General features: G+C 47.9%; 1 protein-coding gene across 1 annotated transcript; it reads left to right on the top strand.

Moving 5' to 3' along the window:
• Positions 1–21: 21 nt before the first annotated feature.
• Positions 22–26,971, top strand: ENPP4 (ectonucleotide pyrophosphatase/phosphodiesterase 4). The gene is made up of 4 exons (XM_075338819.1): positions 22–87; positions 21,229–22,093; positions 22,185–22,358; positions 24,209–26,971. The coding sequence occupies exons 2-4, from the start codon at positions 21,256–21,258 to the stop codon at positions 24,571–24,573; spliced, it is 1,377 nt and encodes a 458-aa protein (XP_075194934.1). The 5' UTR covers positions 22–87; positions 21,229–21,255; the 3' UTR covers positions 24,574–26,971.

Here is a 26,971-nt window from a genome sequence, read left to right as displayed (position 1 = left end):
GCGTCTCCTCCTCCCGACTGGAGGCCACGCCCAGTGAGGTCAGCGGCCGCAGAGTCCGATGTTTATTTCCGCGGTGGAGGACTGGAGGTGAGTGCACAGTGTATGTACGGGGACCGGCGGCGCTGACCGGACTGGGGGGGAGGAGACATTACAGTGATGTATTCGGTTCTGTTGCAGAAGAAACAACAACTTTTGCTCAGTTGGAGTCCGGTAAAGGTCACGTGACTGCAGCGGCCACTTGTACAGCTGTACTCCCCCCACACTAACTGCTGGGGTATGAGCTGACAGTGTTAGTAATCGCTGCTCCCTGCACCAATTCTTTGATGTGGTTATAAATCAGCTAATAAGACCAAGACAGATATAATAGTCACAAACTCACCTCATAGTGGACTCGCTGATAGATTCTTAGTCAACTCATTTTGCAGGCAGCATTAACTAGTGCAGCACTGGCTACAGAAAATGGTTTTGAGTTATATTTAAAGGGAACCTGTCACCAGATTTGGTGACTTATCAGCTGTGGCCACCACCAGTGGTGACCTCAAAGCCGGCTAGTGTGGATGACGTAGGACGTGTCATGCACCCAGGCTTCAGAGAAAGGAGAACAAAGATGGCCGAAAGGGGAGGTGCCGGTACCAGAGAACGGAGACACCCATCCGACCAGTCTGCACCGCACCGACCCTTAGGTGAGTATTATAAAGTGTTTTTATGTTCTACACAGCGGCCTGGGCTCTTATATACAGCATGTTAGGATCCTGTATATAAGAGCCCGGTGGTGGTGGCCGCAGCTTATAGTCACCAAATCTAAAAACAACATAAAAACAAAAAAGTGAGCCGGAGTATGAGATGGTATACATGGAGCTTGTGAGCTCATGTTCACACTGGCCATTAGACAAAGAGAAACCAAGGGAAACAGGTTCCCTTTAAGTAAAAAAGAGAGCCCCTTTAAAAGTAGGACCAGCACCAACAAACCCAAGCAAGCGGCGGGGCCTGTGGAGGGTGACTCTCTGTAATGGTTCACATTGATGGCAGACATGTGGGGGACGGGCTCAGGCGCTGCATTGTGCAGATGTTATTGGCATCAGCTCTAATCACAGCAGTTTAACCCCTTAGGTTCTGCAGTTAATCACAATAATGGATTTTTAGAGTCTGAAAATGGAGGGGGTCAAGACGTCCCCTGTCCAGTGCCCCTCTCATCCACAACCTGATGATGTGTCGTGTTGTTCAAGCAATCAAAGAGGAGAGGGAGGGGGGGGGGACGGCAAATAAATAATGCAAGAAGAATTAAAAGCATCAGAACCCCCCCTCCCTTCCTTTTCCCAAAATGTGAATAAATAGGAAAAAAAAAGCTATTTGGTTTCAAACTGATAAAATATTACAATATTTATCTCGAACGACATAAAATAACGTAAAAATAGCAGAATCTCTCGTTTTTTGGGTTTTTTAGGGGGGGGGGTCATTTCATCTGTCCCCAAAAAATATGAAAAAAATTGGAAAGGTGAAAAAATCCCAAAGCGATAGCCATAATAACTACTCTATCCACAAAAAGCACGTGGCCAACCTTTCCCCGGTGGGTCCGCACACAGCCTGCGACCGGCCTGTCCCCGGAGGATTCGCACGCAGTCCGCGGCCGGCCTGTCCCCGGAGGGTCCGCACGCAGCCCGCGGCCGGCCTGTCCCCGGAGGGTCCGCACGCAGCCCGCGGCCGGCCTGTCCCCGGAGGGTCCGCACGCAGCCCGCGGCCGGCCTGTCCCCGGAGGGTCCGCACGCAGCCCGCGGCCGGCCTGTCCCCGGAGGGTCCGCACGCAGCCCGCGGCCGGCCTGTCCCCGGAGGGTCCGCACGCAGCCCGCGGCCGGCCTGTCCCCGGAGGGTCCGCACGCAGCCCGCGGCCGGCCTGTCCCCGGAGGGTCCGCACGCAGCCCGCGGTCGGCCTGTCCCCGGAGGGTCCGCGGCCGGCCTGTCCCCGGAGGGTCCGCACGCAGCCCGCGGCCGGCCTGTCCCCGGAGGGTCCGCACGCAGCCCGCGGCCGGCCTGTCCCCGGAGGGTCCGCACGCAGCCCGCGGCCGGCCTGTCCCCGGAGGGTCCGCCCCTGATCAGCCTCCTCACACTCCAGCAGGTGCTGGCATCCAGGGGGAGCAGACTCCATGTGATTGTACAGGCCTGAAGCGAAAGATTGGGGAATTGTATTACAAGCAATTTCCGGCCATTAATCAGATGATATCGGCTGGGCATTAGGAATGGAGGTTTACGATTAATATCTGCACAAAATATACTTTATTTATGGAGAGGGGTGTCTTTCTCCATCCACATCCAAAGCTATATTCTGAATTCCGCCGGCTTCACGTTATCAGAGAGTAGTGCATTGTGGGATTTCGGGTGACGGTCTCTGCGGTCTCTGCTTGGCCACACTCCTACATCATATATAGGGAATATTTTTCTTCTGCTGTGCCATGTAAATCTGGCTCTCCGTGTTCCCATGCCTCTATGTAAATACTCTGGTCGCCCGGAGAATTGTGATAAAGGCTCTTCCTCTTTTCTAAACCTGAGCAGACGCTTTAATATGATGTGACTCAGGAAATAAACACCAGGAAATAGGCGGACGGTGCAGACGAAGCAGAGGCTTATCACAGGTACATTACTTGGCCATACGTATATGGCGGACACTGTGTGGTCACTGCTTTGTGATGGTGGGCACCGGAGGAGGAGGTCACTGCTTTGTGATGGTGGCCACCAGAGGAGGGGGTTTTGTGATGGTGGGCACCAGAGGAGTGGGTCACTGCTTTGTGATGATAGGCACTAGGGGGGGGGGTCACTGCTTTGTGATGGTGGGCACCAGAGGAGGGGGTCACTGCTTTGTGATGATAGGCACTAGAGGGGGGGGGTCACTGTTTTGTGATGGTGGGCACCAGAGGAGGGGGTCACTGCTTTGTGATGGTGGCCACCAGAGGAGGGGTTCACTGCTTTGTGATGATAGGCACTAGAGGGGGGGGTCACCAGAGGAGGGTGTCACTGCTTTTTGATGGTGGGCACCAGAGGAGGGGGTCACTGCTTTGTGATGATAGGCACTAGAGGGGGGGGGGGGTCACCAGAGGAGGGTGTCACTGCTTTTTGATGGTGGACACCAGAGGATGAGGTCACTGCTCTGTGATGGTGGACACCAGAAGATGAGGTCACTGCTCTGTGATGGTGGACACCAGAGGATGAGGTCACTGCTCTGTGATGGTGGACACCAGAGGATGAGGTCACTGCTCTGTGATGGTGGACACCAGAGGATGAGGTCACTGCTCTGTGATGGTGGACACCAGAGGATGAGGTCACTGCTCTGTGATGGTGGACACCAGAGGATGAGGTCACTGCTCTGTGATGGTGGGCACCAGAGGAGGGGGTCACTGCTTTCTGATGGTGGACACCAGAGAAGGGGGTCACTGATTAGTGATGGTGGGCACCAGAGGAGGGGGTCACTGCTTTGTGATGGTGGACACCAGAGAAGGGGGTCACTGATTAGTGATGGTGGGCACCAGAGGAGGGGGTCACTGCTTTCTGATGGCAGCTGTGTATCTCAGGCTTCTTGTACCTGGAGATGGATGGGTGGTCTTTGTAGGAGACGTTGTCACCACATTGGAGCTGTTGGTGATGGATGATGTGACGCTTTCAGAGTGGTTTTTGGGTGTGGTGTACATATTATACATTCTGTAGCTCCTTTATAGCATTGAAAAGTTTTCCTCACTGATACATTATACTGGGTGATCCGGGTCAGTAAGTACATATAGATTACACAGATGCACAGCAATCATCTTATTGGTTTTCCATACATATTTGTGCTTGATTGGTCCATGGCGCACCACAAAGGCATCTGTGTGTTAGCTGTGCTTCCCCCTCCTGACTGCAGCATGTCAGGCACATATACTACATATACAGTGTGTCCACCCATATTCTGTTCACCGCCATTAACTTGAGAACGGCGGCAGCTAAAGGCATAGAAGTGGTGTCTAGGTATAGTAAAGTAGCCATACACTACGCAATGAAACCACCTATAGCGCCACCTGGTGGAAAACAACGGAGTTAGCATTTTTATTTCGAAAATGGAACGAGATAGAGAAAAAAAAGTGAAAAGTTGTAGGGCATCATCAATTCAATACGAATCGACACCTTGCATACAGAAATGCTATGATTAGAACATGTAAAACTCAGAAGGCTGTGGACGTGAAGCGATACCTCATGGAGACCTTCCTACAAGTCATTGGGTATGGTGGCTGTGTGGAGTGGCCTCCGCTCACCTGACCTGACCCCATTGGGCTTCTTTCTGTGAGGTCACATCAAACAGCAGGTGTATGCGACCCCTCCACCAACATTGCAGGACCTACGACGACGTATCACAGATGCTAGTGCAAACGTGTCACCTACCATATTGCACAACGTGCAGCAAGATACAGTATGCTGTGCAGAGTCCAGATGTGCATTGCAGCTGACCGTGGCCACTAGATTGTACTCTAGATTTATAGTTTTTGCTATGTGGAAAAGTTTTCAAAATTCACATTATTAGCATTACAGACAGGAGTACAATGACTGATAACACCTCTGCATAAAGTAGATAACACAGGATCTACCATGCACAATAGGTGATGTCACAACTCACCTTCTCCCCCTCCTGTACCATGACTGATAACACCTCTATATACAGTAGATAACACATGATGCACCATTCACAATAGGTGATGTCACAGCTCACCTTCTCCTTCCCCTGTGCAATGACTGATAACCTCTATATACAGTAGATAACACAGGATGCACCGTTCACAATAGGTGATGTCACAGCTCACATCCTACCCCTGTACTATGACTGATAACACTTCTATATACAGTTGCTACCACATCAGCCACTATTCACAATAGGTGATGTCAGATACAAGTGCATCTCAATCAATTAGAATATCATCAAAAAAAATTTATTTCAGTAATTCACTACAAAAAGGGAAACTGATATATTATAGAGTCATTATACACAATGTATCTATTCCTATATATTATAGAGTCATTATACACAATGTATCTATTCCTATATATTATATAGAGTCATTACACACAGATGTATCTATGCCTATACATTATATAGTCATTACACACTGAGGGATCTATTCCTATATATTATATAGAGTCATTACACACAGAGGGATCTATTCCTATATATTATAGACTCATTACACACAGAGGGATCTACCGTATTTTTCCGCTTTAAAAGACGCACCCCCAAATTTGGTGAAGGAATAGAGAATTTTTTAATAAATGGGGTCCGTCTTATAATGCCAGTGTCCATCTAACAAATCATATAGGGTATATGTCCCTCATAGCCCCCCCATACTAAAATTAGCCCCCTTAATCTGGTTATGGCCATCTTATATTGAATATAGCCCCCTTGTGCTGGCACACGTCCCCCCAGTGATGCCACATGTCCCCTATGGCTGGAACACATTGTCTATGGCTGGCCCACGGCCCCCTGTGGCTGGCACACAGCACCCTGTGTTAGATATCGCCCCCATGCTGCTGCTTTTAGTAAAATAAACTCCTTACCTTCTCCCCGACTCCCTCCTTTGGGGTTGAGCTCTGGCCTCCTGCCTTTCCTGGTTCTCGGCCGGTCATGTGATCGGCACGGCAGAGTGATATCAACTCTGCGTGCATGATCACAGTGGCAGGAGGGAGACCGGGGAGACACGCTGGAGGGGGTAAGTAAAGAGTGTTTTATTTTACTATGGGCAGCAGTATGGGGGCCATATCTAACACAGGGGGGGCATGTGCGATCAAAGGAGGGTGCAGGCAGATATAATATACTCCGCTGCCCCAGCCCATCGCCGCTTTGCGGTTTCAGCACCATGGTGATGTACAGCGGCTGGGCATATTATATGAGCGGGAGCAGGCGATCAAACGCTGCCGCACGCAGCTATCACCAGCCCCCAGCAGAGCTCCAGAGCTGCCTCCACCTCCCCTGGACTCTGTAGTGTGTGTGTATATATAGAGATAAATATATATCTATATATGTACACACCCCCACACCCCTGTATATTCGGATTATAAGACGCACCCCCTACTTTCCCCCAAAATTTGGGGGAACAAAAGTGCATCTTATAAAGCGAAAAAATACGGTATTTCACGTGTTTATTTCTGTTAATGTTGATGATTATGGCTTACAGCCAATGAAAACCCAAAAGTCATTATCTCAGAAAATTAGAATATTATATAAGACCAACTGAAAAAGTGATTTTACACTCAGAAATGTTGCCGCCTCCTGAAAAGTCTGTACAGTAAATGGCTCAAAACTTGGTCGGGCTCCTTTTGCATGAATTCCTGCATCAATGCAGCGTGGCATGGAGGCGATCAGCCTGTGGCACTGCTGAGGTGTTATGGAAGCCCAGGTTGCTTTGATAGCCGCCTTCAGGTTGTCTGCATTATTGGCTCTGGTGTCTCTCATAGATACTCTATGGGGTTTAGGTCAGGTGAGTTTGCTGGCCAATCAAGCCCAGTGATACTGTGGTTAGTAAACCAGGTATTGGTACTTTTGGCAGTGTGGACAAGTGACAAGTCCTACTGGAAAATGAAATTTCCATCTCCAAAAAGCTTGTCGGCAGAGGGAAGCATGAAGTGCTGTAGAATCTCCTGATAGACGGCTGCGCTGACTTTGGTCTTGATAAAACACAGTGGACCTACACCAGCAGATGACATGGCCCCCAAACCATCACTGATTGTGGACACTTCACACTAGACCTCAGCAGCTTGGATTGTGGCCTCTCCACTCTTCCTCCAGACTCTGGGACCGCGATTTCCAAATGAAATGCAAAACTTACTTTCATCGGAAAACAACACCTTTGACCACTGAGAACAGTCCAGTTCTTCTCCTTGGCTCAGGTAAGACGCTTCTGGCGTTGTCTATTGGTCATGAGTGGTGACACAAGGAATGTGACACTTGTAGCCCATGTCCTGGATACGTCTGTGTGTGGTGACTCTTGAAGCACTGACTCCAGCAGTGTCCGCTCCTTGTGAATATCCCCTAATTTTTGAATGGTCTTTTCTTAACAATCCTATCAAGGTTGCAGTTATCCCGGTTGCTTGTCCACCTTTTTCTACCACACTTTTTCCTTCCACTAAACTTTTCATTAATATGCTTGGATACAGCACTCTGTGAACAGCCAGCTTCTTTAGCAATGACCTTTTGTGGCTTACCCTCCTTGTGGAGTGTGTCAATGACTGCCTTCCAGACATGTCAAGTCAGCAGTCTTCCCCATGATTGTGTAGCCTACTGAACCAGACCAAAGAACTATTTTAAACACTTAGGAAACTTTTGCGGGTGTTTTGTGGTCATTATTCTAATTTTCTGAGATAATGACTTTTCAGTTTTTAATGGCTATAAGCCATAATCAACATTAACCGAAATAAACACATGAAATAGATCTCTCTGTGTGTAATGACTCTATAATATATAGGAATAGATCCCTCTGTGTGTAATGACTCCATATAATATATAGGAATAGATCCCTCTGTGTGTAATGACTATATAATATATAGGAATAGATCCCTCTGTGTGTAATGATGCTATATAATATATAGGAATAGATCCCTCCTGTGTGTAATGACGATATATAATATATAGGAATAGATCCCTCTGTGTGTAATGACTCCATTTAATATATAGGAATAGATCCCTCTGTGTGTAATGACTCTATATAATATATAGAAATAGATTCTTCTGTGTGTAATGACTCTATATAATATATAGGAATAGATCCCTCTGTGTGTAATGACTCCATATAATATATAGGAATAGATCCCTCTGTGTGTAATGACTCCATATAATATATAGGAATAGATCCCTCTGTGTGTAATGACTCCATATAATATATAGGAATAGATCCCTCTGTGTGTAATGACTATATAATATATAGGAATAGATCCCTCTGTGTGTAATGACTCCATATAATATATAGGAATAGATCCCTCTGTGTGTAATGACTCTGTATAATATATAGGTATCGATTCTTCTGTGTGTAATGACTCTATATAAATATATAGGAATAGATCCCTCTGTGTGTAATGACTCTATATAATATATAGGAATAGATCCCTCTGTGTGTATTGACTCCATATAATATATAGGAGTAGATCCCTCTGTGTGTAATGACTATATAATACATAGGAATAGATTCTTCTGTGTGTAATGATTCTATATAATATATAGGAATAGATTCCTCTGTGTGTAATGACTATATAATATATAGGAATAGATTCCTCTGTGTGTAATGACTCTATATAATATATAGGAATAGATTCCTCTGTGTGTAATGACTCTATATAATATATAGGAATAGATTCCTCTGTGTGTAATGACTCTATATAATATATAGGAATAGATCCCTCTGTGTGTAATGACTCTATATAATATATAGGAATAGATCCCTCTGTGTGTAATGACTCTATATAATATATAGGAATAGATTCCTCTGTGTGTAATGACTCTATATAATATAATATATATGTTTCCCTTTTAGTATTGAATTACTGATATAAATTAACTTTTTGATGATATTCTGATTTATTGGCATGCACTTGTAAGTGATTTAAGAGGTAATTTTTCTGGTCTCGTTTCCTAATCTCTATAAGTGATATGTATTATACTGGTTCTGTCACTTCGTAAACTGGAATTTCTGGTTCTCGCTCTTCTCTGATTGGCTGGTTTTGCAGAGCTCTTTAGACCTGACATAACCAGATGGTAATCTATTCCAGGAGGCTGATACTTGTTATCAGTGATTATATGGTGGGGCGGTAAAAGAGGTTTTTAACCCTTTCTTTTTCTATTTTCTCATTCTGCACAATAGTTTATAAGCAATGTCTCCCCAGGTGAGGACAAACTACAGGTCCCAGCATGCCCTGACAGACTGTGACCAGCCGGGGATGCATAGGAGTCCTGGTTGGGTGCCTACTGGGCATCTGTGTATAATGTGCGGAGGGCATCTGTAGTGTCCATGTCATGGAGAGGCATAATGAGCGTGGGCATCATGGAGGAATAATGTAATGAGCGGCCGTGAGCTGAGAGTCCAGAATGAGTATATAGATGAGATGAAAGCAGGCGTCTGGACGGAGTATATAAGAGGTCTGAGCTGGATATATAGAGGGAATATGCCGCTCATCCAGAATAGATTCCAAGTCCTGTATCTGTAAGGCCATGTTTACACACTGCTTTTTTACTGCTTTTTTTGTCAGCAGAACCTGATGTCTTGGAAGTAACAAAGTTGTGGTTTTTTGCAGCGTTTTTGGGTTTTGCGTACATCTCATATATAAAGCTGAGTGTATGTATGTCCGCTAAAGGAATCCACACCGCCGCATTTACAATCACAAAATTTTGCACAGACACTTCATGTGACTCAGGGACCGTCATAGACTATGTTTGGATGGGAAAATTTAACCCCGCGCTTTACAGTTACTCTCCAAAAATCCTGCCTCCATTAAAGTCAATGGAGCTGCGAGCTATTAGGTTATTAATAGGAGCTGTGATTTGGTTTCTAGAGGAACAAAGGAAATTGTTAGTACAATAAGTTTATGTGTGAGGTAATAAGATGTCGGTGGGGAGACTGAGAGAGAGACAGAGACAGACCGGAAAATACACAGGAAAGAGACAGATGGGGAACGAGACGGGGAACGAGACGGGGAACGAGACGGGGAACGAGACGGGGAACGAGACGGGGAACGAGACGGGGAACGAGACGGGGAACGAGACGGGGAACGAGACGGGGAACGAGACGGGGAACGAGACGGGGAACGAGACGGGGAACGAGACGGGGAACGAGACGGGGAACGAGACGGGGAACGAGACGGGGAACGAGACGGGGAACGAGACGGGGAACGAGACGGGGAACGAGACGGGGAACGAGACGGGGAACGAGACGGGGAACGAGACGGGGAACGAGACGGGGAACGAGACGGGGAACGAGACGGGGAACGAGACGGGGAACGAGACGGGGAACGAGACGGGGAACGAGACGGGGAACGAGACGGGGAACGAGACGGGGAACGAGACGGGGAGCGAGACGGGGAGCGAGACGGGGAGCGAGACGGGGAGCGAGACGGGGAGCGAGACGGGGAGCGAGACGGGGAGCGAGACTGGGAGCGAGACGGATACAAAGAGACAGACAGAACTCAAAGAGAGACAAGAGAGACAGTTACTATCCTGGGCAACACCGGGTACTACAGCCAGTGCCTAAATAAAGTAAAGGCTGCTTTACACGTTCCAATTTGTCGTGCAGTCACATTTGCGATCGCACCCGCCCCCATCGTTTGTGCGGCACGGGCAATTTGTTGCCTGTGTCACACAATGCTGTAACTCCCGTCACACGTACTTACCTCCCGAACGACCTCGATGTGGGCGGCGAACATCCACTTCCTGAAGGGGGAGGGACATTCGGCGTCACAGCGACGTCACACAGCGGCCGCCCAATAGAAGCGGAGGGGCGGAGATGAGCGGGACGTAAACATCCCGCCCACCTCCTTCCTTCAGCATTGCCGGCGGCCGCAGGTAAGCTGCAGTTCATCGTTCCCGGCGTGTCACACGGAGCGACGAGTGCTGCCTCGGGAACAATGAACAACCGGACGTTCGATTTTTAGAAAATGAGCGACGTGTCAGCGATGAACGAGAAGGTGAGTATTTCTGCTCGTTCATAGCTGTCAAACGCTACGATATCACGAACGATGCCGGATGTGCGTCACTTATGACATGACCCCGACGACATCTCGTTAGATATATCGTAGCTAGTGATGAGCGAGTACTAAAAAGCTCGGGTGCTCGAAGCTCGGGCCGAGCCTCCCAAGATACTCGTGTACTCGGCCCGAGCACCGAGCCCAATGTTATCCTATGGGAGACCCGAGTATTTTTGTGAAATGACCACCGGCAGCATGTAGAAACCCTAAAAATGGCACAAAACTCTCCGAAGAGTGCTCAAATGACATGGCAACAGCATGGGGAAGACCCCTTGAAGCATTTATCACTCAAAAGTCACAGCTGTGAACAATTTTGTCCGCGTTTTACGCCATTTTTACGGACTCACCAGAAAACCTTCCAAAATGACACCAAAATGATTTTTCATGGCGGAAATGTTAAAGGCACATACCCAATAGTGAGATAGAGCTAATGTATGTTACTTTTTGAGATCAATACATGAAAGATTTTACGTAAAACATTGTGTGGCACTCCGATGTCCCTGAGAAGAGACGTACATAAAGGCCTCTGAGTCTAATGTGCCCATTTTGAGGAACTGAGTCTTTGTAGTATTTTCCTTTGCCAGGGCAGTCCAAAATTGTGAGGTTCACCAATGCCCCTGCATACAGACGTGCATGATGGCCTGTAAACCTGAAGTGCCCATTGGAAGGAAGTGGGTCTATTGTAGTATAGCCCTTAGGCAGGGCAGCCAAAAATTGGGAGGCTCCACGTTGTCCCTGGATAGAGACGTGCATGAGGGCCTCAAAACATTAAGTGTCCATTGTCAGGAAGTGGGTGTATTATAGTATAGCCCTTAGGCAGGGCAGCCAAAAATTGGGAGGCTCCACGTTGTCCCTGGATAGAGACGTGCATGAGGGCCTGTAAACCTGAAGTGCCCATTGGAAGGAAGTGGGTCTTTTGTAGTATAGCCCTTTGGCAGGGCAGCCAAAAATTGGGAGGCTCCACGTTGTCCCTGGATAGAGACGTGCATGAGGGCCTGTAAACCTGAAGTGCCCATTGTCAGGAAGTGGGTCTTTTGTAGTATAGCCCTTTGGCAGGGCAGCCAAAAATTGGGAGGCTCCACGTTGTCCCTGCATAGAGACGTGCATGAGGGCCTCAAAACATTGTTCCCATTGCAAAGGAGCGGGTCTCCTGTTGTTGTAATGTCCATTCTGCAAAGAATGGGCGAAAAAATTTACCACTGGGGGTATACCTGAAACAAAGGCCTAACTCTTGTAACGGTCATCATGGTGGCGCATGAGGAGAAGGAGGAGCAGTCCAGCGATTATCCAAAGTCCAGAAGTGTGTACCCATGGGTGACTGGAGGTACATGGCAAATTCCCGTTACAAACTTTAAATTCCGCTCTTATTTGCTGGTGGTGTGGTGAAGTCTGGCCCAATCCAACCCTTGTTCATCTTGATCAGAGTCAGCCTGTCAGCATTTTCAGTTGACAGGCGGGTGCGTTTATCTGTAATGATTCCACCTGCGGCACTAAAAACACGCTCTGACAAAACGCTAGCGGCAGGGCAGGCCAGGACTTCCAAGGCGTAGAGAGCCAATTCATGCCACGTGTCCACCTTGGATACCCAATAATTGTAAGGCACAGAGGAATGTCGGAGTACAGTTGTTCGATCTGCAAGGTACTCCTTGAGCATCTGGGCAAACTTAGGATTTCTTGTGGCACTACCCCGCACCTCAGGGGCTGTGGTACGTGAGGGGCTGAGAAAACTGTCCCAAATCTTAAAGACTGTTCCCCTACCTCTGGCGGATTGGACTTGTGCCTCTCTCGGCTGTACGCCTTGGTTGTCCACTGATTCCTGACCTATGTCGCTAGCGTTTTGTGAGGGGAATGCTTTGCCTACTTCCGTGACTATGGCCTTCCGGAACTGCTGCATTTTGGTTGACCTCTCCGCCTCGGGAATAAGAGACATAAAGTTCTCCTTGTAGCGTGGGTCTAACAGTGTTACCAACCAGTAATGATTGTCGGCCAAGATGTTCTTAACGCGAGGGTCACGAGACAGGCAGCTTACCATAAAGTCAGCCATGTGCGCCAGACTCTTAACAGCCAGGACTTCAGTAGCCTGACCAACACGTTGACTGAACATGCTGTCCTCCTCCTCCTCCTCCTCCTCATCTACCCTGTCCTCTGGCCAGCCACGCTGAACCGAGGATATGACTGGTGTGCATGCGATATCCCCAATTTGGCCGGAGATTTGCTCCATGTCTTCATCCTCCTCCTCGTCATAGTCCTCCACTGCACGTTGTGATGAGACGAGGCTGGGCTGTGTGTTATCACCCACACCCACTAGTTTCTTGCTGCAACTCATCGCGCTCCGCCTGCAATGCATCATGTTTGGTTTTGAGCAGAGACCGTTTTAGAAGGCAGAGTAGCGGTATGGTGACGCTAATAATGGCGTCATCACCACTCACCATCTTGGTGGAGTCCTCAAAGTTTTGGAGGATGGTACATAGGTCGGACATCCATCTCCACTCCTCAGGTGTTATGTGTGGAGTTTGACCCATTTCCCGACGGTTTAGGTGATGCAGGTACTCAACAACTGCCCTCTTCTGCTCACATATCCTGACCAACATGTGCAGAGTTGAATTCCAACGCGTGGGGACATCACACACCAGTCTGTGAGCTGGAAGATGCAAACTGCGCTGAAAGCCGGCAAGGCCGGCTGAAGCAGTAGGTGACTTTCGAAAATGTGCAGACAGGCGGCGAACTTTTACCAGCAGATCAGACAGCTCTGGGTATGACTTTAGAAACCGCTGAACCACGAGGTTGAGCACATGGGCCACGCATGGAACATGTGTCAGCTGGCCTCGCCTCAAAGCCGCCACCAGGTTCCGGCCATTGTCACACACGACCTTTCCTGGCTTTAGGTTCAGAGGTATGAGCCAGTGATCTGCCTGCTGTTTCAGACAGGGCTGTGGAGTCGGAGTCGTGGAGTCGGAGTCGGAGCTCATTTTGGTGGAGTCGGAGTCGGTATAAAATGCACCGACTCCGACTCCTAAAATATATAATAAATTGGGGACAGGAGTGCAATGCAGAATGTGCTGAATATTTTACTAAATAATAACATTTAGTATAATGCTTATATTTAAGTGAAAAATTTATTGTAGTACAATGTGAACATCAGACATTTAATTGTTTTTATGATACAATAATCAAGATATTTGGATAGAACATAAAATATTTATTGGAATACAACTTTAGAACACAAAAAACTAATAAATTGTAAATATGTAATATATATATATATATATATATATATATATATATATATATATATATATATATATATACACACAGTGTATATACACACACAAGATATATATGTAATCTACTGTATATTACATAGTGTATTACATATTTACAATTTATTACAGTTTTTTGTGTTCTAAAGTTGTATTCCAATAAATATATTTTATGTTCTATCCAAATATCTTGATTATCGTATCATAAAAATTATTAAATGTCTGATGTTCACATACACATATTCATGTACTACAATAAATTTTTCACCTAACTAAGCAATATATGTCGGAGTCGGAGTCGGAGTCGGTGCAAGAGAATTTGAGGAGTCGGAGTCGGAGTCGAAGGTTTGGCTTACCGACTCCACAGCCCTGGTTTCAGAGCTGTCCACAGCTCTTCTGCATTGTGGGGTTTGTCACCTATGCAGATTAGCTTCAGCACAGCCTGTTGCCGCTTCGCCGAGGCAGTGCTGCAGTGCTTCCAGCTTGGGACTGGTGTGGAGGGTACAGTGGATGAGGATGCGCAGGAGGAGGAGGAGGCTGAAGAGCATGACATTCCGGAGCTGTAGAGTGTGGGTGAAACCCTGACTGAGGTAGGGCCTGCAAACCTTGGTGTGGGAAGGACGTGTTCCGTCCCTCGCTCAGACTGGGTCCCAGCTTCCACAATATTAACCCAGTGTGCCGTCAACGAGATGTAGCGGCCTTGCCCACAAGCACTTGTCCACGTGTCTGTGGTTAGGTGGACTTTGGGTGAAACAGCGTTGTTCAGGGCACGTGTGATGTTTTGTGACACGTGGTTATGCAACGCGGGGACGGCACACCGGGAGAAATAGTGGCGGCTGGGGACCGAGTAACGTGGGACAGCTGCCACCATCAGGTCGCGGAATGCTTCTGTCTCCACCAGCCTAAAAGGCAACATTTCCAGCGCAAGCAGTCGCGAAATGTTAGCATTTAGAACTGTGGCATGTGGGGCGTTGGCAGTGTATTTGCGCCTGCGTTCAAAGGTTTGCTGAATGGATAACTGAACGCTGCGCTGCCTGGGACAAGGATGTGCTTGATGATGGTGTTATTTCTGCGTAGGCAACTGCAGGTGCAGGACCGGAGGAGGCTTGTTCGCAGGCAGCATGGACAGGGGATTGGCTCGCATGCACAACCAGCGAAGACGTAGCAGTGACATTAGCAAGCACTGCTCCTCAACTCTGTTGTACTTCCCACAAAGTCGGGTGCTTGGCTGACATGTGCCTGATCATGCTGGTGGTGGTCAGGCTGCTAGTTTTGGTACCCCTGCTGATGCTGGCACGGCAGGTGTTGCAAATGGCCTTTTTAGAATCATCTGGATCCAACTTAAAAAACTGCCAGACTCGGGAAGACCTAACATTTGTACAGGCACCTTGTGTCGTGTTGTTGTTCCGGGGAACGGTTGCCTGACTTCTGCCTGGAGCCACTTCTTACTGCATGTTGGGATGCTACGCCTCCCTCCCCCTGTGCACTGCTGTCCTCGCTCTGCATATCCTCCTGCCAGGTTGGGTCAGTTACTGGATCATCCACCATGTCGTCTTCCTCTTCCGCACCCTGCTCCTCCTCCTGACTTCCTGACAATTGTGTCTCATCATCGTCCACCCCTTGTTGAGACACGTTGCCAACTTCGTGAGAACGTGGCTGCTCAAATATTTGGCCATCTGTACATACGATCTCCTCATGACCCACTTCAACATGAGCTGGCGAGAGGCCAGAATGTGCGAATGGAAACGTGAACAGCTCTTCCGAGTGTCCAAGTGTGGGATCAGTAATGTCCGAGGACGTGTACTCAGCCTTGTGGTAGGAAGGAGGATCAGGTTCTGAAATGTGCGGTGCAGTATCACGGCTACTGACACTTGACCGTGTGGAAGACAGAGTGTTTGTGGTGGTGCCAATCTGACTGGAAGCATTATCCGCTATCCAACTAACAACCTGTTGACACTGGTCTTGGTTCAAGAGCGGTGTACTGCTGCGGTCCCCAAGAATTTGGGACAGGACGTGCAAGCGACTAGATGTGGCCCTTTGTTGTGGCAAAATTAGAGCTTGCCCACGACCTCGGCCTCTGCCTGCACCACCATCACGTCCACTTCCTTGTTCCTTGCCAACGCCCTTGCGGATTTTGCAATGCTGTGCTGACGTGTATTCACTAGACTTGGGCGTTATATCCAAGTTTGTGCAAATCGTGCACCTGTACGCTGCCACCGACAGGCACACACGTGCGGTTTTTAAATGCAAGCACGGACGCACTAAGAACCTAACACAGGTTTTAGGAGCAAAAATTAATGACGAGAAGTCTGACACTATCAGCCACTGCTGACTGACGTGTATTATACACTACACTTGTGCGTTATATAATAGTTTGGTAAAAACGCACACAAGTGCACCTGTACGCTGCCACCGACAGGCACACACGTGCGGTTTTTAAATGCAAGCACGGACGCACTAAGAACCTAACAGGTTTTTAGGAGCGACAATTGCTGAGAAGTCTGACACTATCAGGACTGTTTTAGACTGTGTACACCAGCCCCAGATATGATGAAGGCTGGTATACGGTCACCACTAGGAATGGCTATATACCCTGCCTGCCTGCCTGCCTGCCTGTATACTGCTACAATAGTCCTGACAAGGACTCTTTTGGTCACTAGCCTGTATTCCAACCTGGCTATACCCTGCCTGTATACAGCAACAATAGTCCTGAGAAGGACTCTGCTACTGTACTCCGACCTGGCTATACCCTGCCTGCCTGTATACAACTAGGATAGTCCTGAGAAGGACTTTTGGTCACACTGTTTGCAGCCCTGCTACGGAAATAGCTATAAAGGGCCGCAAACCTTTCCCTGAAGCAGCGACCCTCTCCCTGCACTGACTGTCTGGATGGCTGTGTGCAGAGCACAGCGCGCCCGCCGGTATAAAGGCTCGGTCACGCTGTGCAGGCCGGCCAATCACTGCAATTCCACAACTAACAGGGCTGTGGCATTGCAGTGGTCTGCCAGCCAATCCCTGCATGAGGGCTGGCTCTCAAAAGAGCGCCAACATGCAGGGATGAAGACCACGAGTACAGCACGAGTATCGCGAGATTACTCGGTCCCCGCCGAGTAGACCGAGTACAGTGATACTCGTGCGAGTACCGAGTAGTAACAAGCATGCTCGCTCATCACTAATCGTAGCGTGTAAAGCCCGCTTTAGTTTCTTTCACCAAAAAAGCAGCTAAAACCGCGGATGCAATTCTTCACTCTGCTTTCAATGGTAAAAAAAAAGCAGTAAAATTGCTGAAAGAATTGACACGCATATTTCAGCCAGGAAAAAATAAAGCAAGCGTTTGTGCATGAGCTTTATTGCTGGTAGTGTAAGACTGTGTGCACTCGTTGCGTTTTTGCCGCGTTTTTGAGTGCAGATTTGTCACAACTGCAAACAAATCCTGATGCCAATCAGAAGTGCCGGATTTTCTCCTTGCAGATTTTGGTGCAGAAAAGAATCTTCGTTTTTTGCGTTTTTCATCTAAAAAGTAGCTTTTTATCAGGATGCATTTGCAGGCGATGTGCACACAGTACGTTTTTATCGTGCTTTTATTATGCATTTTTACTGCAGTTTTGTCAAAAACTGCATGCAAATCCTTATGTCAGCAAAGTCGATGAGAAACCTCACGTTTTGTGCACGTTGCCTTTTTTTTTTCCTTGCGGATTTGCTGCAGAGATAAATCTGCAGCTTGTCAATTCTTTAGTGTGTTTGCAGCTTTTTTTCCTCCCCAGAATGCATGGAAAACATATCAAAAACGCAGCAACCTTTTTTTTTTGCCAAGAGATGCAGATTTGATGCAGGAATTTCTGCATCTCTAGCCAATGGGTTGTTAATCAAATATCAAAGGGAAATTAGCAATTTTGAAGTACCGAATTCTCCAATTAAAATTTAACCTTTATTATTAAATTCATTAAAAGGTCCTCAATCAATAAAACCAGACAAACAATACATATAGAGTTTGGCCCCTCCAAACAAGGAGACACGTGTAGGCCAATAATTCAGCTATTACCGCTATAGTGATTGAAAATTATCTCACCAGATGACTAGATGCTTATCAACATCAAGGTCCAAGAAAATAATTGGATTAATCTCACCAATTGATTTATGATTCAAATTCTGATTGGTTCAGACCATCTCATGGCAGAACCTTATAAATAAAGGATATACCTCCCGACGCGTTTCATTCTGAAAGAACTCTTCAGGGGAGCTTAAGAATCCATTCCGGGTCTCATAAAATCAAGAGCCCGTTATATCCAATAGGCATGCTGAAAAACATACAAAATTGCATACAAAACAGCAATAAGCGTCAGTATGTCAGCTAATTTACATAATCACATATAGAAAAACTCACCAGTGGACCCAGACTCATCACAGAGTCATATAAACGGTGAATCCAAATCAGGTCCCATACAACATGGACCCAGCACCTGACCATGCTGAAACAAATATAACGATGGAAGTGAGTGCCAGCATGTCTGGAGGATTCTTCATAACGCATATCTGCAGAGAGTTAACTCACCATGTGGCAGGAGCGGTCGTGCTTCTTGCTTTGTCAAAAGAGCCACCGCTGACTGCCAGACTTTTAGGCTATGTGCGCACTAGAAATGTGAAGTTTCTCAAGAAAATTTCTTGAGAAACTTCTGGGAGTGAAAGATTTCCGGACCTCCGGAAAGAATCCGCACCAAATCCGCATGCAGATTTGCCGCGGAATAGCCGTAAAATTGCCGCGATTTTCCCGCGGGTGGTTCCCTGCGGATTTTTGCAGGCTGTACTGCCGAAATCCGCAGGGTACCTGCGGAAATAATGGACATGTTCATTTTCTCAAGAAAGTTTCTCGAGAAATTCTTCTCAAGGAAATTTCTTGAGAAAAATCCGCACAAGTGCGCACAGCTATTTTGTTTTTTTCATAGAAATTGCTGGGAAATGTCTGCACAAAGATTGCAGACATTTCTCAAGAAATTTCCGCGGCAAATCCGCGGGTAAATCCGCAGGTAAAACGCACTAGTGCGCACAGAGCCTTAAATGCTCCCACTCTGCAGGAGCGTCTGCCGCTATTTCCGCCTACCCGGTCACATGATCGCAGCCGGGTATCGGCGTCATGATGGTAAGCTGCAATAGCATACAGAATTGTATCCGCCCAGCCGGTCACATGACCGCGGCCGGGTGATTCACGTCATAATGTTTACATGGTTACTAGGGTGACGGACACCGTCCTCACTCCCATGCACCACGTGACCCTATATCATACTGCCGGGACGGATACATCCAATATCCCAGACACAGCACAGAACGTAACAGCGTTCCTTCTTTGCTATCGCTGCAAACAACATCATGATATCATCCTCCTCCTTCAGGTGACTATTAAATAGCCTGCAGAAAGTATTGTTTGTGCCAAATTACAAACTTATAGAATATAACCTGTGTTTGGAACACTATTACCCCTCAAGAGAGTGGGTTTAACCAATAGTTTCACAAGTTATTAGGTGACTGCATACTGCATACCCACAGATAATAGCCATATCACCACAACCACTAAGGCTAAGTTCACATTTCCGTTGTTTTGTATCAGTCACATGCGTCGCTTGACGCATGTGACTGATACGCTGTTCAACGCTGTACAACGGATGACAAAGAACAGAATTCTTTGTCGGATTCCGTTGTGTGCGTGTGTGCGGAGTTCGGGGGGGGGGGGGGGCGAGCGGGGCCGCAGCACTGAGGACGTCAGTGCCGCAGGGACTGCAGGACAGGTGAGTGAGTGTGTGTGTGTGTATACACATGCTTAATGCGGGAGGGGGCGGAGCCGAGCGGGGGGCGGGGCCAGGCGCTGAGGATGTCAGTGGCAGTTCTGCGGTCTGCATGGCTGGGGACAGGTGAGTGTATATGTGTGTGTGAGTGTGTACACACATGTGCGGGAGGGGGCGGGGCCGAGCGGGGAAGTGTCGGCCTCCCTGCACACGTAAGCAGACTAAATATCGGGTAGCAAAGCACCCGATATTTACCTTGGTTACGAGCCTACTCCACTTAGCGCTGGCTCCTTGCACCGTAACCAGGGTAAATATCGGGTAACCAACCAAAGCTGGTGACGTGTGCAGGGAGCCAGAGAGCATGCGCAGCGAAATCCGACGGATCTCGCTGATCAAAAAACGTTACATGCTGCGCTCCTCCCGCCCGGCGGTCAGTCGTTCCACGACTGATCAGTCGGGCGGAGGGTGCAACGCAGCATCATCAGTCACAATCCGCTGCTCATACAAGTCTATGGGAGCAACGGAATCCGCTAAACGGATTCCGTTGTTTACAAGAGCAGCGGATTGTGACTGATACATTTTAGCGGAAATGTGAACTTGGCCTAAGACACACTTGTAGAGAACAATAGCCCCACATAAGGAGTATGTCACCCATATACTATGGCAGTTTAATATCAATTCAAAACAACAATATCACACTCAAGGGGTCAGTTTACAAAGGACTCAAAGGTATATATCACTTATTAACAATAACTACTGATTTTCTTGATGTTGATAGCATCTAGTCATCTGGTGAGATAATTTTCAATCACTAAAGCGGTAATAGCTGAATTATTGGCCTACACGTGTCTCCTTGTTTGGAGGGGCCAAACTCTATATGTATTGTTTGTCTGGTTTTATTGGTTGAGGACCTTTTAACGAATTTAATAATAAAGATCAGAAATTTCTGCAACCAAATACTCAATGTGCACATCTAGCCTAAGAAAAACATTGAAGAAATCATGCAGAAAAACACTGCAAAAAAACCCTGTGTGAACATAGCATAAAACTTGCAAAAATGCACTGTGTGAACATAGCCTAAACCAATGAAAAAAGCCTGCAAAAAAGTGCTCTGTGTGAACATAGCCTAAAACCAATGTAAAAAAATGCAAAAAAAAGCGCTCTGTGTGAACATAGCCTAAAATCAGTGAAGAAGCATGCAAAAAAAAGCTCACTCTGTGTGAACATAGCCTAAAACTAATGAAAAAAATGCAAAAAAGCTCACTGTGTGAACATAGCCTAAAACCAATGAAAAAAACATGCAAAAAAAGTGCTCTGTGTGAAGATAGCCGAAAACTAATTAATAAAACTTGCAAAAATGCAGTGTGTGAACATAGCCTAAACCAATGAAAAAAACATGCAAAAAAACACCGCACTGTGTGAACAAAGCCTAAAATACCCGAATTGCTGTTTTCCAGATACTGTTCCTCGGAAGGACATTCAGGATGCGGCCTCTGGTGTTGGTGCTGTTCCTCCTACACAGCATCGCTCTGTGCTCCGGGGAATCCTCTGGTAACTCTTCTTACCCCCGGTTGATCCTCGTGTCTTTTGATGGATTCAGAGCGGACTATTTATGGAACTACTCACTGCCCAATCTACAGAAGTTCATCGATGACGGCATCCTGGTGAGAGAGGTGAAGAACGTCTTCATCACGAAGACCTTCCCTAACCATTACTCCATAGTGACCGGTCTTTATGCCGAGAGCCACGGGATTGTGGCCAACTCCATGTATGACAAGGACACTAACCAGACCTTCACTGTGGGCAGCTTTAGCTCCAAGACCAACCCGGTCTGGTGGAACGAAGCAACCCCTATCTGGGTGACAAACCAGCGTGCCGGACGGAGGAGCGGCTCCGCCATGTGGCCGGGGTCTGACGTGCAAATCCAAAACGTCACCATAAATGACTTTTTACCCTACGATTCCAACGTGACTTTTGCAGAACGGGTGGATAATATAACCATGTGGTTCACCAAAGCTAATGACCCCATCAACTTCGCAGCTTTGTATTTTGAAGAACCTGATAAAAGCGGACACCATTACGGACCCGAAGACAAAGGAAATATGACGAAAGTACTGACAACGGTGGACGGTTACATAGGATACTTGGTGGCCAAGCTTAAAGAGGCCAAGCTTTGGGAATCAGTCAATGTCATCATCACCAGTGACCATGGAATGGCCCAGTGCTCGAGGGACCGAGTCATTACGCTGGATAAATGTATCGGCCGAGGAAACTACACCTTGGTGGATCAGACTCCGGTTGCTGCCATATTGCCCCTTAAAGGTGGGCTCTGCTGCATCTGTGTTATATGTATATAATATATATATTCAGAGACTTAAAACAACTAATATATTTATCTCATTTCTTTTTCTAGATCGGAATGAGGTTTACAACCTGCTGAAAAACTGCAGCGAACACATGAAGGTCTACCTGAAAGAAGACATCCCGGATCAGTACCACTACAAGAAGAACAGTCGTATACAGCCCATAATCCTGGTGGCTGACGAGGGCTGGACCATCGTGCAGAACGCGTCCACTGACGTAGCTTGTAAGACGTCACCTTTGTCTTTAAGTCTCAGACATTGTTCACACCTCTAATCCCTTAAAGGAATCAGGTTTTTGCTACCTCATCTGAGAGCACCATAATGTAGAGGGTAGAGACCCTGATTTCAGTGATGTCACATAGTTTACTGGGTGCCGTAGTTGTGACACAATCAGGTCATTTCTGTTTCATTTTCCTCCTATATACATGCACTCTCAGTTCCTATGAGTGTGCATGGTGGGGAAAGGTGATAGACTGCTCAGAAACATCTTTTTGTGACTGCTTATCTGCAGGGACCAATAAGGCACAGGGATAGAAGATATACCCCAGCAACTGGATTTTTGTCCCTGCCCTTTATACATTCAGTGTCGGGTGCAAACTCTGGATGCCGTCGTGTAGGTTCACAGTGGGCTGTGTTTTTTTTTTCCAGCTTGCTAACCACTGTGACGTTAGCCGAGTGACCGAAGGGAGGTATAGTTGGGAGAAATTCCTGCTGGGACTGTTGGGAGCAAATGAGGATCTTGCTGTGATCACTGGGGGGAAGACTTGATCACACTTTTGGCAGGCACCACTGTGGAGATACTACGTGGCTTTTGTGTGAGGATATAGGTTAGAACTATAGTTTTGTTTTGGAGATTTGACACAGCTAGAATCTCTGCCAAGGAGTCCCGGACCCTTCTCCACATGGATGATATCGAAAATGTTAGGAGTAAGAAGCTTTGAAGCCTAAGAATACCTTTCCAACTGTGAAACATGGGGGCGGCAGCATCATGTCGTGTGGGAGGTTGGGGGTCGTGTGGGAGGTTGGGGGTCGTGTGGGAGGTTGGGGGTCGTGTGGGAGGTTGGGGGTCGTGTGGGAGGTTTGGGGTCGTGTGGGAGGTTTGGGGTCGTGTGGGAGGTTTGGGGTCGTGTGGGAGGTTTGGGGTCGTGTGGGAGGTGTGGGGTCGTGTGGGAGGTTTGGGGTCGTGTGGGTGGGTGGGCGATCGTCCCGGCCCCTTCTCCACATGGATGATATGGAAAATGTTAGGCGAAAGAAGCTTTGAAGCCTAAGAATACCTTTCCAACTGTGAAACATGGGGGCGGCAGCATCATGTCGTGTGGGAGGTTGGGGGTCGTGTGGGAGGTTGGGGGTCGTGTGGGAGGTTGGGGGTCGTGTGGGAGGTTGGGGGTCGTGTGGGAGGTTGGGGGTCGTGTGGGAGGTTGGGGGTTGTGAGGGAGGTTGGGCGTCGTGAGGGAGGTTGGGCATCGTGCGGGTGGTTGGGCGTCCCAGCCCCTTCTCCACATGGATGATATGGAAAATGTTAGGAGGAAGAAGCTTTGAAACACCTTCCCAACTGTGAAACATGGGGGCGGCAGCATCATGTCTTGAGGGTGGTTGGGCGTCCTGAGGGTGGTTGGGCGTCCTGAGGGTGGTTGGGCGTCCTGAGGGTGGTTGGGCGTCCTGAGGGTGGTTGGGCGTCCTGAGGGTGGTTGGGCGTCCTGAGGGTGGTTGGGCGTCCTGAGGGTGGTTGGGCGTCCTGAGGGTGGTTGGGCGTCCTGAGGGTGGTTGGGCGTCCTGAGGGAGGTTGGGCGTCCTGAGGGAGGTTGGGCGTCCTGAGGGAGGTTGGGCGTCCTGCGGGAGGTTGGGCGTCCTGAGGGAGGTTGGGCGTCCTGAGGGAGGTTGGGCGTCCTGAGGGAGGTTGGGCGTCCTGAGGCAGGTTGGGCGTCCTGAGGCAGGTTGGGCGTCCTGAGGCAGGTTGGGCGTCCTGAGGCAGGTTGGGCGTCCTGAGGGAGGTTGGGCGTCCTGAGGGTGGTTGGGCGTCCTGAAGTTGGTGCCCTAGTGATCGTGTCCTGATGATTCTTTTTTTACCTTGCAGTGGGAAATCACGGCTATAACAACAGCCTGCGTAGCATGCACCCTTTCCTAGCCGCTCACGGACCTGCCTTCCACAAGGGCGTCAAGTTGAGCACAATAAACAGCGTGGACATCTATCCCATGATGTGCCACATCCTCGGGCTAAATGCCGAACCCAACAACGGCACCTTGTCCGCCACCAACTGCGTCCTGACCGACAAGTGGTGCATCCAAGTGCCAGAAGCCATCGGGATTGTCCTGGGCGGCATCCTGGTCCTGGCCTCTCTAACCTGTGTAATACTAATGCTGCTGAAGAAGAAGATGCCCTCCGTTCGCCAGTTTGCACGGCTGCGGTTCCAGGACGATGACGATCCATTAATAGACTGAGGTCTGGAGTGAACTTTGGTACCGCTGATTTAACCCTTTCTCTGCAGAAACCTCAAACGAAGCTTTTTTTTTTTTGTCTAAATATTAGGGGCCTATTTATATTTTTAAAATTGTGATAAAACCGCTTCTGTTTGTGCCATGATCCTTGACCATTGTGGCCAAAAAAATGATGCATTTTTTATCACTATTTTAAAGAAAAAGCAGCGAAAACCCCCCACATCATATGAACAACCGATAGAGGACATTTACCGTATTTTTCGTTTTATAAGATGCGCTGGATTATAAGACGCACCCCCAATTTAGAGATAAAAAATGTTTAAAAAAAAAAGGGGTCCGTCTTATACTCCGGTGTTGTCTTACCACAGGGGAGCGGCAGCGGTGGTGGAGCGGGGTCACAGGAGGCAGAGGCTGTGCTGGCAGCGGCGGCCTGTCAGTGGTGGCAGCGGCAGGGTCACAGGAGGCAGAGGCTGTGCTGGCAGCGGCGGCCTGTCAGTGGTGCCAGCGGCAGGTCAGTGGTGGCAGCGGAAACTGCCGTGGTTGTGTGGTGTAGCAGGCTAGTATGGCGAGTGTCCCAGTCTGTCCGCGGTCCGGGCTTCAAAGAAATGGTCCCCGGAGCGGTGCGTGCTCAGAAGGAGCTCTGATCCAAGAGCTTCATCTGCGCATGCGCTGACCCTCGGCACCATCATTTGAAGCCAGGACCGTGGACAGACTGGGATACCCGCAGCACTGGCCTAGGAGCGAAAGTGCGTCTTATAATCTGAAAAATACGGTAATTAAAAAATACGAGGGGGCAGGATGACCTTTTTTTGTTTTTTACACTCCTGAGTTGGATTCATATGGTTAGAGGGGTCTTCAGTTCTTTGCAACCCCCCCAAAATACCTGGTAGGTGCAGTTTTATACCTCTAGAACCCCTAACAATCTTGAGAAGGAAGGGGGGATGCTGTGCTAATTTAGTGCTGCATTCCCTTCAGAGCAGCGCTCCTGACCACACAGTCGAACGTAGGTGAATATGGCTGGTTACAGTTTCCTGCACATCAGGTTCCGGGAGCGCTGCTGTGCAGAAAAATTAAAGTACGAGGTGCATAGTGACGTCCTTTTCATGCTCATGATCTATGAGACTTTCACCATTCTGATATGGTCATCTACATCTGGTATATTCCAATATACATCTGGTATATTCCAGTGATATGAGATTGGATGTGTCAGTTTGTAAAAAAAAAAAAAACCCATAAAATTATTTATGCTGCATTACAACCTGATTTATACTCCAGAGCTGCATTCAACAGTCCTTAATAATCGAGTTGATAAATACTCTAGTGCTAGAATAGCTGGCCTCCTGAGTCTGTCCTGTATTGGAAGACCATTTTTCAGTCTGGTGCAAAACACCAGATTTGTGCACTTAAATTCTGGGAGATTTCAGCTCTGAAGCACGGAGAATAGTGAATGCAGCTCGAGACTTATACAGGCTGTAACTCTTGCCGCGTACAACCATTGCCTCTTGAGAACATGAGGTAAGTTTACCGATTTGGCCCCTGATGGCAGGGAGCAGTACCGCCCCCTAGCTCCGTAGTACTGAACTGATCGTAGCAGCACTTTAGGGCCTGTACTGAACACGAGGTGCGTGTTTTCATGTAGTGACCTCAGGTGGATATATATTGCTGAGCGTTAATCTATTTTCTTAGTCCTATTTTCTTCTATGTGTGATTTATACAGATTTATACTGCCTCTAATCTGCAATAGTGATTTTTATATGAAGTGCCTTTTCTATATGGTCCGCTCCAGCTGAGAGCGGCACTTCTTCCTACAGAGGAGCACAAAGCGGAGGAAGACTGTAACAGGCTCCGTCTCACTGCCAAACCTCGTAGTATCCCGTCAGTCAGCAATCTCCAACCGGTTGCAAAAGCTTTGATAACTACCGGACAATGCTGAGGGTGGAGGAGAAGTGACGGAGCTGCGCACCACAGCAGTCAATGCTGTGGATTTTATACCTTTGTATATGGTATGGGGGGGCTTTATAGTGCTTCCGATCAGGGGGGATCCCCCGCACCCCACCAATGGGGTGAACACCACTGTAAAGTACAGAGAAATGGAGCAGTGTCCAAACTGTGCCATTTATGGCGTACACCTACACCGCTCATAGAGGAGCTGCCTATATCATTGACCCGGATGCCCACCGATCGGCAGCACTATAAAGCACCTATTATGAAATGATAAATACCCTTTAAGCCTGTGCTAGTCTTTTCTAGCTATGGCTCAGGGCGGATCCGTCTGCAATAACATGGATGCCCCCACAAGACTGATTTATGGTTATAATACACTCAAGTGTTCTGCCCTTTTTTTCCAAAAACTTAAAGGGAACCTTTCAGGTCCAATATGCACCAGGGACCACAAGCAGTT

The sequence above is a fragment of the Anomaloglossus baeobatrachus genome, chromosome 3, assembly GCF_048569485.1.
Source record: "Anomaloglossus baeobatrachus isolate aAnoBae1 chromosome 3, aAnoBae1.hap1, whole genome shotgun sequence".
Lineage (NCBI taxonomy): Eukaryota > Metazoa > Chordata > Amphibia > Anura > Aromobatidae > Anomaloglossus > Anomaloglossus baeobatrachus.
This window is presented reverse-complemented; position numbering and strand designations above follow the sequence as displayed.

Bases quoted from the DNA above. Each gene is read 5' to 3' on its own strand.
- ENPP4 (XM_075338819.1), top strand. From the start codon at position 21,256: ATGCGGCCTCTGGTGTTGGTGCTGTTCCTCCTACACAGCATCGCTCTG. The intron at 22,094-22,184 runs GTGGGCTCTGCT...TTCTTTTTCTAG, and splicing joins TGCCATATTGCCCCTTAAAG to ATCGGAATGAGGTTTACAAC. The intron at 22,359-24,208 runs GTAAGACGTCAC...TTTACCTTGCAG, and splicing joins CGCGTCCACTGACGTAGCTT to TGGGAAATCACGGCTATAAC.